The sequence below is a fragment of the Numida meleagris genome, chromosome 3, assembly GCF_002078875.1.
Source record: "Numida meleagris isolate 19003 breed g44 Domestic line chromosome 3, NumMel1.0, whole genome shotgun sequence".
Classification (NCBI taxonomy): Eukaryota; Metazoa; Chordata; class Aves; order Galliformes; family Numididae; genus Numida; species Numida meleagris.
The window spans coordinates 66873875-66891297 of NC_034411.1; the positions used below are offsets into that span (position 1 = coordinate 66873875).

The 17423-nt window shown below is 41.2% G+C and overlaps 1 protein-coding gene across 1 annotated transcript in view; it reads right to left on the minus strand.

Moving 5' to 3' along the window:
* C3H6orf183 (chromosome 3 C6orf183 homolog) overlaps positions 1 to 17423 on the minus strand; it is a 72726-nt gene that overhangs the window by 13442 nt on the left and 41861 nt on the right. The window contains exons 21-28 of the mRNA XM_021392872.1: positions 15278 to 15433; positions 14114 to 14204; positions 12942 to 13079; positions 9301 to 9455; positions 8737 to 8848; positions 6976 to 7025; positions 5618 to 5791; positions 522 to 639 (exon numbers count right to left, since the gene is read on the minus strand). Of these exons, the coding sequence (XP_021248547.1) occupies positions 522 to 639; positions 5618 to 5791; positions 6976 to 7025; positions 8737 to 8848; positions 9301 to 9455; positions 12942 to 13079; positions 14114 to 14204; positions 15278 to 15433 (994 nt within the window). The remainder of the gene's footprint in view (positions 1 to 521; positions 640 to 5617; positions 5792 to 6975; positions 7026 to 8736; positions 8849 to 9300; positions 9456 to 12941; positions 13080 to 14113; positions 14205 to 15277; positions 15434 to 17423) is intronic.

The following is a 17423-nucleotide window of genomic DNA, read 5'->3' on the forward strand; positions in this document are numbered from 1 at the left end:
GGTATTAGAATTGCTCAGCTGGAAGGGACCCACAAAGACCACTCAGTCCAACTGCCTGACCACTCCAGGGCTAACCAAAAGTTACAACTCCAAATGTCTCTAGGGCACAGACAGGCACAGGGCATCACCCATCTCTCTAGGCAGCCTGTTCCAGTGTCTGACCACTCTCATGGTAAATAAATGTTTCCCAGTGCCCAGTCTGACCCTCTTCTGGGCCAGCCCTTCCCATCCTGCCATCGGTACCAGGGGGCAGAGCTCAGCACCTCCCTCTGCTTCCCTTCCTCAGAGAACTGCAGAGAGCAGTGAGGTTCCCTCTAGACCAAGAGGACAAAAGCTCTCTCCTTCCTGGCAGGCACTCATTAGCTCTCTTCATCACTGGCACATCCTAGCTGCAGGCAGATTAAAAACACTGACATATATTTCTAGATCTGCAGTGACAAGAAATATTGTGGTGCACGTGTAAAGATGTGAATGGTCTACCACCTAGAACAAAATCTCTTTTAGCATTAGCAAATACTGACCTTCTCTGGAAGCATTTTGAACATAATCAGGACTTCAGTAGGGTGAGGGATGAACCACAAGTTCAGGAAGGTGCATCCATCCGGAGACAGCAAATAGCGGGGCCGAGGATGGAAAGATCTGAGTGATTGCAAGAAGGGAGAGATGTTTAGCATTTTGAGACTCCATTTCTGCTTGACACTTCCCAGAAATATATATATTTTGGGTTTGACAAAGCCATTACTTGGACATAGGATTTGCCTCTAAGTTTTGGAGCAAGTGTGTTTTAGATTATTTAACTTCAATGTGTAAAATACCAGCTAAAGGTTGGAGCTAAAAAATCTGCTGAATTCAACAGAAGTTTTCTTTGGTTTTAGTTTTCAACCAAGCTCTAAGACGGCTCAGTTGAGAAATTCTACAGCAACACTTTTGAGTTAAGCTCAGTCACCTACTGTAATGGCCCTAGCGGTATCAAAACAGTGCTGATTACTGAAAATTAACAAAAGACCAGGCATGCAGAGATGCTCCACAACATGCTCTGGGAGGGACATCATCCCAGATGAGGGCCCAATGACAGCTCCTCCAAAGTCCTAGCTGCCCCATCCAAGGCACTGAGAAGCCCCAGTCTTCATAAATCCCAAGAGATGCGAAGGCATTCAGCACCTGTGAGAAGCAGGCACAGATTCTGAAGAACTGTCCCCTTGCTCCTTAATGCAAGAGGCAAAGTAGAAGAATAGAGTTGTTTTGTCTCTTTTCTCTGACTTTGTCCTCTTCAAAAGTAACAATAATTGATTTACCAGAGCCATGCCCCCTCCCACCATATCAGAAAAAAGTTAGTCCCCAAATGGTGACCAACACATCTAATTTAGAAAGCTGGGATGCGAGCTGCTCCAGTTAGGGCACTCAGAGCCTCTTACCCAGGAACTTACTTCTGCCGTGCAGAATTGGAGACAGGCAAGGCAAAGCAGCAGGCAGACATTAAGCATCTAGATAATTATTTTAAAATATAACGTGCAATTACTAGTAGGCAGCCAGCCTTTTTTTCCCCAGAAGATATTCAAATATATTTATTATAGAATAATGTATTCTCCTGTTTTTATATACAAGGTGTAATTTCTTGTCTTCACATACATTGAGGTACAATATGTAGCCAGTACATTCTGAAATGAGATATAAATTCAGTCTGGAAATTAAGCTCAGCTTGTTCTGAAGTGAGTTTCACAGGGTTTTAAATCTTGATATATATATTTCTTTCTTTTGTCTGCGAAAAGCAAAGCTGAACGCAAAAAAAATAGACCTTTGGTTTAGGTGAGATGGAGTAACGAAAGGTTAAATACCCTGTGTTGTAAGCACAGAAATTATGTTTGGGCAGGGTTTGTTGGACCAGCTGTCTCTCACTAATTTTTGCAAAAGAATGATAAGCACAAACTGCGCCTAAGGAAACTGTGCAAGCAGCACTTTTCAGAGTGAGAGCAGCACTCGCACTGTATATCTCTATTTCCTCAACCTGACATCACAGCCTGTAAACGACACCAGAAAAGAGAGCAAACACAGATGCAGAAGCACACACGCTGCCCAGCTGTGTTCTGTCTTTACAGACTTGGGGGGACAACGGCTGGAGTCTGTCACCACTGCCATGCTGCTCCACCACACTGTGCTAACAACATGGGCTTCTCTGCAACCATGGCTGCAATGGAGCCCAGCAGTGCGTGGCCCTGGCACCGTGCCTCTCCAGGAGGAAAATAAGGACAGCCCACAGCACCGACGTGAGCCCCAGTGCTGCCAATCCCAGCAACACTAGACTAGATATTAGGAAGAAATTCTGTACTGTGAGGGCGGTGAGACACTGGAGCAGGTTGCCCAGTGAGGTTGTGGATACCTCCTCCCTGGAAGCATTCAAGATCAGACTGGATGGGGCTGTGAGCAATGTGGCCCAGAGCGAGGTGTCCCTGCCTATAGCAGGGGGTTGGAACTAGATGATCTTAAAGGTCTCTTCCAACTCAAACCACCTCCAAAGAGAACATGACCTAATCCCAGATAGAGCCTAAAAAACAAACCCAAGATATGCTATATTTGGTCACACAGATCCTACAGCATACAAAAGTGTATGGCTAAGAACTCTGACCTAGTTTTTGGTTTTTTTTTTTATGCCAAATCTGGGAACAAAGAAACAGGCTGGAGGAAGGGAAGGACAGGATGGCACTGCCACACAAAAACCACAGCTCCATGTTTTCCTCTTTCTTCCTGCTTCTCACAATTACCTTTAGGACTGCACCTGCTGAGGGAATCTTTCATTACCTTCTGTAAGATAAGACTTGTGCTGCACCTGAGTGCTCCTGCCCTTTTCTCAGTACTGCTCATGCAGGGTTATCCTGGAGAGGGTGCGCACAGAGCAGGTGCCCACAGCCCCCTCTTCATCCCACTGCATCTGGGCTCTGCAATGGGAGATGGCTGAATCAGGAGGGTGAGGGGCTTCATCTGGCCAAATGCAAGTGATTTTCATCTGAGCACCCCCTCTTTACCATACAAGTTGCTGGAGAGAGCAAGAGGCATTGCTAGGATACAATTCATATGGATCTTAAACAGGTCAGATGGATGACTCATCCCCTAAAAGCACCTGTAGACAGTCTGGGGAGCCTTATCAAAAAGAGGCATCCCAAGTTAGGTGGGCTCTTCTGGAACATTTCCATTGACATTAATGAACTTCAGGCTTTTGGAAATATATAGATATGTAAAAAGCTTTTCACTGTAACTATTCCTACTCTCATTTCTTCTGCATCTTTTCCAGAATCTGCCCTTCCCTTTGTTCTTTATTCCATTATGTTTTTCTTTTTTTTTTCCCCCCTTCTTCACTCCACATCAGTCTGCCTCCACCACTGCACTGAACAACCTTCCCCTACACTGCATCCACATTTCTCCCACCCATCTGCTGCTCCTTCCCATTGGGAGGGACGAAGAACACACGACCTGCTCCAAGTGCCCGGCAGCCACAAATGCAGGCAGCAAGATTGCTTAGAAGAAAGTAAGTGAATTAACGTCCTGCTATAACCTTCTAAATGCAGGCAAAATGGAAGCTAAATTTCTGCTTTCATTGTAACTAATTTACAGTTGCTGTCTACATGGTGCTTCTTAGCCCCTGTTAAACAGCAACAGAAAATGAAACATTAACGGGTAGTAACTGATAAGGCAGGGATGAAAAAAGCACAGAAGGGCTGAGAGGGCAGGATCCACTTTTAATTAAAGCCTCTCCTGCAGTTCCCTGCAGCTCTTTAAGATGACTTTCTAGCACAAACACCCATTTCTGTGCTTCCCAGGACAGGGGGGAGGCCAAGCAGCTGCCAGGGGCACACTGCAGCCATCTCCACATCAGCTGCTTTCCAAGCACTATCCACTTCAACTTCCTCCATAAGTAAGGGTTTGTATTTCACTTGTGTTACAAGTTAAAATGCTTATATTGCACTTTGTGAAGAATGGTAGTAGTATAACCCTGTAAAGTATTCCAGTGCATTGAACCATTTACTTGTTGATAAAAAGTTACAAGATCAAGAAGCACAAGCCACTAAGTGATTAGAGTACATGATGTTGGATATTCCACCAGAGCCAATATTCCTCCAATTCTTCTCTGTTGCAGGATGGATACGCCTGAAATGCACCATAGCCTTCTTTGCTAGATGTCCCAGGTGTAGCAGGTAGTACAAAGATAACAGGAGTAATAGGTATTCTTAGACACTAAGGGTAAAGGCTGTAGATCTATAGGTTCTGCAGCCAAACTCAGCTCCTCTGAGCAAGTAAGTCATGTTTGATTTAGTCCTTGCTAATAAACTAGGTTAGCAAACAAAACAGCTGCCGTGACAAGGAACCTCTCTTGGTTCTAACTCCCAAAAGAGTTCAGAGAAGAAGTGCAACGATGAACTGTGCCACCCTGTCTGAATGCATGGGGTGTGGGGAGTAGCCTGAGCTTGGAACATGTCTACTAAAATAGTTTGCTCCTAGGATTACTGTTATGTCTTTGTACCATTTTCAGAGAAGGCTCTTTCTAAAACTAACTGTGTTTCAAATGGCCTACGTACAACTTCATATGTATGCAAAATACTGTTGAGCTTAAAAGCTTCTGAGGACATCTGAGATGGGAGTAACAAATGCAGTGCCTTAGACAATACTCAGTGAAGGTAGGTAAATAACGGAAACAAAAGACCCACATCTCAGGATTGTGGTAGGGCTACTCCTCAGCAATTAGAAACCTGGACTACCTAAGGTTGGTATATATCCAAAAACCTACATTTGAGATGGAGTTGAACAACAGGGAGATGTTAACAATCTTCTGGTGAATTACTGGTTTGAACCATACTTTATGACTTGTTTGGCTTTTAACCACATTCCCAAACTTTGTTATCAGAACTAAAGCTCTTGATTGAACATTAACGAATGTTCTTTTCTGTGCTTGCTACTGAGCCTCTCAATTGCTGGGGAAAAGATGAGTAAGAGCAAAACCAGTGTACCGGGTGACTACTTTCACATCCCAAATCATCTGCCTGCTTGTGCTAGCTTGGTCATCTCAGAGACTGACATACAGTCAGCAAAAGGGCTTGCCTAAGTTTTGAGGAAGGAGATCCTTGTAACATGGCCAAAAAAACATCTCTTCTGAAAGCAGCAGATGATTTAGGGTCACACCCTTGTCTCCAGTGTGCTCTTCCTCTCCCTAATTTCTGACAAGTCACATGCCTGTTACTGACTTATTAACAGTTTTCAGTTCAATCTTAAATTAAAAAAAAAAAAAAAAGAAAGGGTAGGACAATAACTTCAATACTTAACCATCGAAGCAGAGGACTTTCATCCTGAAAATGCAATCATCTACTTGTTTCCCATTAAATACAGTGTTGGCACTAGAGGCAAGAATATCTCTGAGGTTTTCCTTCTTTGTATGCCAGCTTTTGCGGGAGACTGACTGTGCACATTCTCTGTCCATCTAAACTGCTTGCAGTCTGGCAGAACACACTGCTAAGGGTACCCTTAGGCTATCATTCCCCATACAAACATGTATTCATTCACATTTACTAAGTAATATGCACTGACAGAGGCCTCTGGCCCCCAGAAACACATTTGCAAAGATGACACAAACCTGGGATCAGCTGCAAAGTTTTCCTTTAACTCTTGCTCTTTTTTTCCTTGAGAGAGTTCAATTATAAAGTACTTGTCTCTGACAACAGGGAAATCATCTAAGAGGCATCTTAGGCTATTGTAGAATGCAATGAGCTGACCTCGCAGGGCGTGCTGGGACACACGTTGATTCAGCCTAAAAAGGTGTAATACATGATTATAGTATATGATGTTGTGCAGGGCATCACCTTCCCAAATAAGTTATATCTTTCTTGAACCTAATCTCTTTCTGTAAGGACATCCTTGGCATCTTCTGTGGTAAAAATTACAGGCTACGTTTCTTCCATAGTGAGACAACTAGAGGGATAAAAATGACAAAAGTGGCATTTAGGAGCCAAAGGAAATTTTGTATGTAATGCTTGTCATCAGACAGATGTCTTTATAATGCTCTAGAACCATCCACAAATTAATATGTCAACTGCTTTGCAGCAGCTATTGTTGCTTACATAACAATAAGGAAGCTGAAGCAGGAAGGAGCAAAGCGACGTGATGAGTTAATTGCAGACCTGCAATTAGACGTTGTGACTCTGAGTCAGATTTCACAATCATTCAGCCGCACTGGAAGTCCAGCCCTGGCTGAACACTACCTCCAGACTGATTTGTTCAGCCGTACCTACATCTTGGATAAGCCGTATCTGGGTAGGAGGTAGTCTGCCCAATCTGGTCCACTTTTGTGAAACCAAAGGATAAGCTGCAGGATTCTCCTTTCCCATATTGTACAATTATACAGTGCAATAGACACGTGTTACAAATACAAGAGTCTACCTTATTTGCAAAACATACTGAAACAGCTGTCCTACTTGCAGCTTGCTCCAGGGCTCCTTGGAAAACTCTATCTGAAACTCTAGTTTCTTCCAAGTTGTCTTACAAAGTAGATGAAAATCACAGGGTAGTACATTACCACTATTTCATTCTTTTATCCACTGTGGATAATTTTCACTACAATTTCTCTCTTATTTTGACAATGTTTACATGGTTTTTCTGCACTTGACTCACTACCCTATAAACAGCCCTTTCCCCTCATAAAGAAACTAAGTAGCGTATTTCCTCCTCCTCAAGTAACACATCTTGTACTGCCTGTAACATGATCGCTAAACCATTCTAAGCATTTCAGTTTTCCTTATTTTGCAGAATGGCCTAGAGGTATATTCATACCATTCTGAAAAGAAAGTTCATAAGTTCATATCATCCACATGAAACAGAAACCCCAGAACGAGAGTTATGTTTAAAACATGATGTGTTTGCATGGAAATGTCTATACCAGATATGGATTGATTCTATGCTAGAAATACAGTAATTCTCTATATCAGATATACTTACTTATGACAATATTCAACTATAATGTCTCTTTTCAGTTGTAGAACTTCATCCTATAATGAGACAATATTTTCAGGTAGGACTTACATGTGCTGTGAGTCTAACAAAGCCAAAAATACTTGTTACAACCTTACAAATATCTCAACACCATAATTCCAGAACTGTAAGGAAGATAAATATCAAGAAATATTTCAACCAGTATGACAGATCCAGCCAACACTTAAGGCAGTCTTGTAAATAAATGCAGAATTATTTTATTTAAGTCTGGTTCACCTAATTTTGTTCAAAATTTGTGTAACATTTCCCAAAAGAGTTTGCAACTAGCAGTTATTTCCTCATACATGCATCTTGCCTACTGAGCTGGCAAGGAGGTTATGACTACATTAAACTAAATAAATTATGTTGACTTTCAAAGGTCTGTGCAGAAGGAGTTTGCTTTTTACTACCTATTAAGTTCTTAATGACCACATCTAATCTGTAATGTACTCAGCAAAAGATACGGAATCACAAGCAGTTTAATTCAGGATCCATGTTTTCACCTTTCTCTAGACACTGGATAAAGAGTGCAAAAGGCCAAATCTATGCATATCGTGGTATTTATGCAATTTTCTATGACTCTCTCAATTTCTTCTAAAATAGCATAATTATTTTTAAAAACCTGCTAGAAATAGTTGTGGTAGGAAGCCTACCTTGTGTAGTGTCTGTCTCCAGTTTGAAGCACTGTGGGGTGCTTTGTGCATAAAAGCCAAAAACAGTTCCGTACCCAGCAGAATAACTACAGTCAGAATTTGCCTCCTTATTATAGTCAGAGTTTACCTCTTACCAACGGGAGTTGGTCTGTGAGCAACTCCTGTTAGTGACCACAGCCTTTAGTTAGCCATGTGACTGCAGACTGCTATTGCTTTTCATGCACCTCTCTGTCACGAGCCCCAGAGCCATACCCATGGGAGGGTGTGAGGGTAAAGCATAGCAGAAGAAGGTTCTCTAGAGTAGTTTCAACCTTTCCTAAGTTGAGATCTGCCTAACCCTGAGGTGAAAATAAAGCATTTCTTAAACATACAAAAATTTCTTCTCAGAAAGGGTGGTGAGGCACTGGCACAGGCTGCCCAAGGAGGTGGTGGAGTCCCCATCCCTGGAGGCGTGCAAGAAATGTGTAGATGTGGCACTGAGGGACATGGTTAGTGGGCATGGTGGGCATGGGCTGACGATTGGACTAGACAATCTTAGAAGTCTTTTCCAACCTTAACGATTCTAAGATTCTGTGAGAATTTGCCATTTCCACCTCTGCAATAGAACTGAGCTTCTCACTTCTGGGCTCCCTCCTCCAGTTCCATGCAGCACACCTCAAAGCCACTCCCCATGGGCCCTCTAGTCACTCACTACTGCTTCTATGAAGCTGCAGCTCTTAGTCTGACCTGCACAACCTAACTACATCCCAGCTTTGTAGCCTCCTCCTCCTCCCTACCTGCCACCAAGAACTGCTCTTGTCAGTGCTCAGGCAGCCCACGTGTACTTGGCCACTTGCAAGGTAGCTTCTGACCCCCAAAGCCCTTCCACAGAGAAGCAAATGACCACACAGGCAGCTGTGTGACGGGGCAGGTAATGACAGTGGGGTGCTCTGTGCTCAGAAGGGTGCCTTACCAGAATATCTTCCTCATTAAAGCAAGCTCAGAGTAAGTATACTGCAAACTCAAAGCTACTGCTTCGCCTACGCACCAGAAATCAGCAGTCTCTCAAAAAGGCTAAGCCTCTCGAGGTACTTACAGGGTTTTGCATTCTGCTGCCTAGTGTTTCTTTCTTTTGGATGAAAGTGTTCAGCATCATATCTCGGGGCCCTAGCTTCTCCAGCTGAATGGAAACAAAAGCTTCTGGAGGCCTGACAAGGGAATAAGAGCATGAGAGCTGAGAAGAATCTCCTCTCAAAAGCTCAGCTCCTAACTGCCACCTGAACTGCTCAAATGACTTCGCTAGATTAGACACAACTTCTCCAACAATATTCATTTTACTAGCTCCTAATACAAAACAGATATAAATGCACTAGATTTTTTGGATCAGCTACAAGAGACAAGATGAGCTCTGGGGATGTGTATGTTGGCACATGAACATGGAGTCCCATTGATAGGGTATGGTTAAATGATCATAATGCTCAGACTACTTCACACCAAGAAGTGGGGTGCCTAGGACTGTGTCCTTGTGATTGAAGGCACATCATTACCTTTTGTTACTGCCAAGGCCCAGGGAAATGTAAAGCAGGACGTGCTCAGGATTCGCACATACACCAGACCAACCCCTATCAGTGACAGGGCTTGGCCAGTCTGTAACAAATACCTGTGAAAGGCTTGGTGTAAATACAAAGAACGCCCAGGAGAAAATGATGTGGCCAACATGGTTGCTGGCAGCAGCTGATCCTCTGCTTGGCTCCCAGACACAGAATTTCTTCCACTTGCTGAACTGCTCTGACTTGTTAGACTTACATTTCCTCCCTAAAATATCAAGAATATAAATTCAGTGCTTGCTCTCGTAAAGAATGGCAGCTCTTCAAGGTAGATTTGCAATTCTGCATGCGCTCATTTACCCTAACTTTATGGTGTAATAACTCACTGGGATCACTGAAAGTCACAGAAAAGAAACATTTCTCATGGAGCACAGGCATAATGAAGCTGTAGAGGCAGCCGAGTCACAGGTAGTACTCAATTTATAAATCAGGCAACATTCTTGACATCCAATCAACTACAAATAAAATATGAATACTCCCAAATATTTGCCTTTTCAAATACGTACAAATAATTCTATATCCACACCACTTGTCAGGAAAATGATTTTGCTTCCCTGTGAGTATTCCCAATAGATCCTGTTACGAAGAAAACTAAGAAAATTCTAAATATTTATGAAAAAAAAAAACAACCAAAAACCACAATTCTGATTTTCAAGAAGGAACAAATGGTAGTTTTCTAAGTTCTTAAAGTCTGATTTCAAAAGTGGCACAGCACGGTCCAGATTTCTCTTGTTTTCCTTATTAGTTCCAAAGAAGCTAAAAAAGCACACTTCCCCTGCAAGTCAAGAAAAACTGTTGTCTCTGGAGCAAGGAAAAACCGGAAGAAAGACAAATATAAACAAGCCACATTTTGAGAGTTCATTGAGTTCCTTCTCCTAAGTACTACCCTGACTCACAGTAATGCCAGCCTGCAGATGGGTCTGATCAAGAACACCTCTGCTCTCTTGTAGTAGAAAATTGACTTGTTACCCACAGAACGATTCTTCCTGCTTCACTGTGCACAGGGAATATACAACGTGCCTTAGAAATAAATGGACAGACATGAGCAGTGTCATTTCTGACAAAAGAACATAATTCTTGAGAAATATCTCATCGCAGAAACAATGCCAGTATGGAAGAATCTGCATATGCTGGGCATAGGAGTTAAAAATGTATGGGAATTTGCTATTTTGAAGGTCCTAGACTATTAAACAAGTATCCAGCAGGCTGGCTGGGTTATAGCGCTGTGAGGCTGGGCTGGTTAAGTGTGTGCCTTTCATGGCAAAGCCGACAGGCTTGGGTCTCAGCTAGCCAGCTCTGGGAGGTGTTTTACATGGGCTCTGGGAGACACCATAGGCCTTGGCCTGCTTTTGGACATGGCCAGAGTGCAGATAACACTCACATCACTGAAGGTGTGTGGAGACACAGCCTGTGATATTCTGGTAGTATATCCAGCCATCTCCAGTTAATGTGGAATAACAGGTGCAAGAACTCCATATCGTAGCCTCTGCTGGTTATATTAATGGTTCTCTGTGTGAGTTTGATTACCTAGCTAATATCCACTGACTATGATTCAGCAAAAACTGATCCAGAATGGGTGCAGCAGCTGTTAAATGATTTACAGAGGAGACATGTGAAAACAAAAAAAATATATCCTATGGAAAATCAGTCATTCACTGTTTAAACAGCAAGAGAGCTCCAAATGCTTGGAAGATCAATCCTTTTCATCTTGGGGGACAACAAGCCAGAGTAAGACTATTCATAGTTATCAGCAGACACACAACACCAAGTTTATATGGCAGTGCAGAGGATCAGTTTGGGAAGGAAACCAAGGTTGGAGCTGCTCAGTTCCATGGAGGATTTCAGTGCCACAAGATCTGGTTAGAAATTAACCAGAAAATCTCACACTTGAGAGGGATGGAAACCAGGGATCAACAAGACCGCGTCCTCTCCAGTCCAACACGCTGGTCCAAAAAAGCCCTGGGAGGCTGTACAGCCAGCTGCACCAGGGATGTAGTCTGGGTGCTGTCCAAATTTCCACAAGATCAGTTCATTGTGTAAAGGGCTCCTGCTTAGCAACGTGGAGGCAGCCTTGCCAGCATCATACTGAGCAGTTTTCTGGGCAGCTGTCAAGACCTCAGCTTGTTTGGGATGATGGATCTCTGCTGCATAGTGCTGAATCACTGTCCTCCTTTGTGTTAGGGCAGGATACAAAGTATGGAGCCATGAGACAAGTTTGTTCCAAGAAGCTTAAAATCTCTGGGGTGAGTTTTGGCCTTCTGATCACTTCTACTTGTGAGGAAAGAAAATATAATGGAACTACACACTATGCATTGCTCTAGGAATGGCAATTTGTGCTCAGGAGCTTGCAAGTAATAATAGCATAATACATCTTTTCCTTTTCTCCCCACACTGGTCTGAATGACCCAAAATGAGACAACTGGGAGTCAAGACAAAGTATATTTGTCCTTTTTAAACTTACTAAGAAATTAGTCATATGGGAAATGTTTTAGCTTTGTTCCCTTAGCCTATTCAACATATCTCTAACAACTTTTGAAACCTCTTCCTAATTTTAAATACATTTCATAGAAGAATAGAAGTCTGAATGGTGTAAAGTTCCTTCCAGTTTTGCAAAATCAACATCCAGTTAGAGAGGAACCATCCTTCCCCATGGAAAAGGCAAGGAAAGGTTGACTGCTAGCCATTTTACTTGGCCGGCTCAGCTCCCATTGGGTTTCTGGCAGTCAGCATGTACACGGCTATGAACTTGCCAAAAACAAAGCACTTCTTGCCCAGATATACAGCAAACACAAGCACTTCTGAAACACAAGAAAGGGCTGAGGATACTGCCAGGTGACAAGGGACCATATGGATGCAAGACAAGACAGGACTGAGGGGGTGATGGATGGTGTGTCCTAAGGAACATGGAAAGATATGTCAGTGTAAGCACAGAAAAGGCAGGAGAAGACCTAAAGAATCTCTATTTGCCTTACAAGTTCAAAACTGAACACAGGGCTGCTTGGCTCATCACTGTAATAGCTATCTCTGGAAGAGAAATAGCTGCATAAAAAAATGCACTACAGAGCTCTACATCAATGTATCATGTATGAAGCAAGGTATGTATGAAGCTCCTGAGCCTCACATAAGAAACATACGATGACACCTAACGTAAGACGAGGAAGAGTAATGGCTGGTAAGCCCAGCAGATTTCTTTTGAAACAACATTATGGTATCAGGCTGGCATGAATATTTCCCATTCGAAAAGAGTGTTGACCATACTTCTATTTTCAGAAGATGGGAGAAATGAAAACAGCAGGAGATGATGGTATCACTATCCTAGAAAAGTACATATTTCAAGGTCAAATTGTGATTGCTAGCCTTTCTGCATATTACAGGTTATGAGATTTAATCAGTGCATTTTGAATCCAATTCACCTCCAATCTCTTTCAGACCTACTTTGAGGTATATTTTTAGCTATGCTTCATCACTTACCCAACTAATAGACTTTAAATAAAGTCACAGATGTGATACCATTTATTTTTATGTCATATGCTAATAGACAATCACTGCAGTTCCTTCAGTCATCGGTGATGCTGTTCCAAGAGTTTCACAGGATTACCATCCAAGTGATTACAAGCAGAATTAACAGGTGCCTTCTTTCTGCTAAGTCTGACAAAATCTATTAATAGTACAATTTGAGGAGGGTGTTACTGACCTTTACGTCCAGGGAATGGGTAAACTGGACCAGGTAACAAAAGGAGGCTTGCTGAACAGCTGCCAAAAGAGCATTTTTCTGAACAACCTGGCAGGCAAGGATAAGTTGCATGCTCTTTATTCCAGATGGACACAAGAGCTAAGGAGAGTGAAAACACAAAACATTATGCATTTTATGCATGAAGCATTTATTAGGCATTGCCTCTACAGTTTTGAAGGCGAGCTGCTTAACAGACATCACTTAGTCTTCTATTACTTCAGTAGCTTAATTTAGTAAAAGGGAGGGAGGAAAGGGAGCATTCTATTACATTTGTATATATTGTTATCAATGAAACATGACTAAATGCAGAGATCGAGAAAACAGTTAAATCATTTATATTTAGTAGGCTGTATTCTCAGATCTGCCCTGCAAAGCGTGATATTACCAGAGCATGCAGCCAAATGCAAACAGGCTGGGAAAGGAATAGATATTAAATAAAATAGATCTGATTTTCCTTGGTAAATTTGTAATTACATGCTGTAGAGTACAGGTAATGAGTGAGTTGATGGAAAGAAAAGATTTTGAGGAGAGTTTTAAAGAACCATAGAATTTTTATGGAATCATCACGGTTGGAAAAGATCTATTCCAACTGCCAACCCATTGCCACCATGCCCACTAACCATGCCCCTCAGTGCCGCATTTACACGGTCCTTGAAAACCTACAGGGATGGTGATTCCACCACCTCCCTGGGCAGAAAAAGAAAGCTCCATGGCCTGGCACTGTGCAACACTGGTTTTATACACTCATACAATAGAGGAAAGGACTAAGTATGCAAGATGGCATTGAAGACTAAGGTCATTTTCTTCCTTTAAAGAACTCTCTACATCTAGTGTTATTACTTTGCGTGCACACAGCCACACACGTGCATCCTGCTTTGTTTAATAAATTTCCTCAGGCAAAACCTTGTTGACTTAAAGAGTTTAATCTCAGCAAGGATTCCTGAATTAAGCCATACTAAAATCACATTTTCAGTGCAACTTTATGAAATTCATTATAAAACAGTATTTTTATTCAAACACAAAGTGTAGAGAAGTTTATTGTGTCTAGAAAACACATGGCTGAGGCCTTTTACAGCAAATAAATAACAACATAATACATATTTTTTGCTTATCCTGCAAATTAATTCACTCACCTGCATAACACCATCTCTGGTCCTGAAACTAAATTTTCCAACATGACTGTCGATCTCTTGAATGCTTAATGGTAAGCTACTTGGAATATATCTGCAATAGAAGTACGATTTTTTATAAACACAAAGTATGACACAGAAAGAAGCCAAACTGAGGGTAAAAGGAAAATAGTAATTAGTTCAGAAATACTTTTTTGTTTCTTTACCCTTTACATTTAGATTACATAAGGAAATCTGTCACTCTAGTTCCTAAATTGGTGATCTTAGAATGTTGCTTTAGTTTTTGGAAGTAGTCTTTTAAGAAAAAGACTATAATCCATGATGTTTTGTGGTTGAATTTACAATGATTCCTTAGCTTCTCCTACATGAGCTTGGTCTAAACCAGTGAAAAATCTGCTTGTTTATTGTGATGATATCTATGATATCTTGTTGGTCTTGTATTGGTTCCTGACTCTTTTTTGTGCTGTCCTATCTCCTGTGCTCTGATGTCTACTGCTGCCCACAGTGCAATTCACAGCTGACATTTCATTCCAGGTTGCTTGCAATTGCTGAACTTGTTTGGAACAGCCAGATTTCTGCAGCAGGTAAGCATGTACACAAATGAATGGGAAGCAAGGAATAGCACACGACTGCAAGTGGTACACACACAGGTAGGAAGAGAGCCCTTTTGCCTACGTTAGCAATAGGGAATGACAAGAATGTCCTTCCTAAATTTAGTAAGAAAAGTCACAAGTTGTTTCCTTTCTTCATCCTAATGCTTGATCTAAAATACACACAAGTACACACAGTGTGTATGTGTACATACAAACATGTGTATATGTGTATGTACATGTATTTTTGTACACAAACATACACATGAACTGAGTAAAGATGACCTACTGGGCATCCTTTGCTTTAAAGAGAATGCATTTTAGTTCCAAAATTGCCACAGTTGCACACAAATTCAGTGTCTCCTTGTTTTCACTGCTCAATGGCTTTAAATTAGAAATCTCTGATCTCAAACTCTATAGAAAAAGAAATCATGTAGCATTTTGCATTTTCTACCTGAATAATTTTGTATATTTTATGTGCCGAAGTTTTTATATTTGAGCCTAATCTATTTGAAGACTTGATCACATCCAATCTAAAAAGACTGTGTTCTCTGAAACACAAAGAAGTTCAGTCTACCTGTCAACACAGCTGTCATCTTCCAGCAGAGAAGTAATAAACGTTGGTGGCAGACGGTCTGCTTTCTCCTTGTGAAGTGCAGATTCGAAGTGCACTGGCCTCAGATACAAATGGAACTCCCCAAAACCTGCTTCCATTGCAAAAGCCTTATATAAACTAGAAAGGAAAAAAAAAAAAACACAAAAACATGGATGCATTTAAAATTTTTTTTCTCTCTCTGCTGAAGTAATGCTCACTTGGAAATCTACATCCAGCAGGTTCATTTCAAGAAGAAATCTGCATTCAACGTTAAACATTTCTTGGCATCTGAAGTGTTACGGTAAACATGAATCAAACAAGTGTTCCATCCTGAGAGCTGATGTTTGTATAGTATCGACAGTTCAATCAGCACAGATTGAACTACGGACTTATATAAATGAACTTGGACTTAGAAACAAAGGACAGCAAGTCGAGAGTCTATGACATCATATAGAAAAATTAAGGGAAAGATGCTAAATGTTCCTATTTAGAAGGGATTGACAGAGAGGTGAAGAATACAGTTTTAGGCTAAAAAATAGAAGGAGGGCAGATTGCAGGAGAAGTTTCACTAGTCAAGCGGAGCTCAGACATATTATTACTAAGAAAACAGCAATTTCATAACTTAAGAAAGCTTTATTCTGGAAGCCCTCAATATGACACAACCCCAACAGTTATCTCCTCAGTACAACAAATGACCAGAGCAGTCCACAAGCAGGTAGTAAACACATAGTCTAGAAGCAACCAGTAGTTCAGAAGACCTCTAATGCCCCAGGTGCTTGAAGTTGGACACCCTCCCTACGGATCGGTCAATCTCTTCCTTCAGATGCAAAACCGTTGAAACACTGATCTGATCTGTGATCCCTCTTTTCATATAGTAGAAGAAGATGGCATAAAGAGAAACTTTTTTTTTGAAACAGACTGCAAAGGAATAACATAATCCCTTGCTTCCTCCTAACATCTAAAGGCAGGTGTTCTATCAATCAAGAAATCAGACCACAGAGAAGTTATATTGTGAGAATGTAATAAAGACACAAATAGGACCTAGAAATCACAGCTCCAAATTCTTTAAAAATAGGTAGCATTCTCTGCCTGCAAAGTTACAGAAAGAAAAGGGCAGAAGACAAAACAGGATGTGGAAAACACCATACGCATCAATCAGTAATTATATAAATCAACTCAAAGGTTGAACAGAGCCCTCTGTTCAGGCTACAAATGCTACTAATGGCTCTAAATGCTACTAATGGCTCTAAATGCTGATCTCACAGGTAACAAATACAAACACATGGATAGCCTGTACAGCACAAACATCAATACACAGTAAGCTGATGCTTACTAGTACTGTGTAAAGGAAAAAAAATAGAGAAAAAGGAAAGATACCAAAAAGGTGAATGTATCCAAAAAAAAAAAAAGAAAGAAAAAACAGAGAGCAGCGAAATTCAGATTAAATTGGTATTGTTTAGTTATACTATTCTACCAAAAGATGTCCTTTTTCGTCAGATAATAGAAGGTGAAGACTGAAAAACTGATGAACAAAGAGAAGCAACAAGGGCTATCAGGAATAGTGTATACAACTTAAATGTGTACTCATAGACAGAAAGGAGCTTCAGGAATGATCTGACAGGCAAGTAAAGGGAGTAATTCTTGCAAATCTCCCAGAAGTTTGGTGGAACCTACAGTATGAGACAGAAGAATCTACAAACGTATGTGCACTCATTTCATGTTGTTCTGCATAGCAGGGAATAAGATTACCAGCCTTTCTGATGCTTCAGTCTGAATCTGTCTGTAATAGTTGATATTATAATGAATGGTGAACTTCATCGTATCACGTGAGGATGTAAAAATAGTCCCTTAAAATGTCACTGTGAATAAACTATGTATGTTTATACTGATATTTCAACTGACTTCATCATCTTCCATTAAATGAAGATAGTGTTATGCTTAATGACCTTGCATATGCATCTTAATTTTTGTCATAACTTTCCACTGAATTCCCATCCTTTGCCAGAAAAAAAAGACGATTTCCTGCTGCCTTTCAGGGATTTCTAAGTATGACACATCAGGTGAGTAGGTCTTCTTAGCCTTCTTTGCAAAGCAAATGCAACCATGTAATCAATCCGTCAGCTCATCT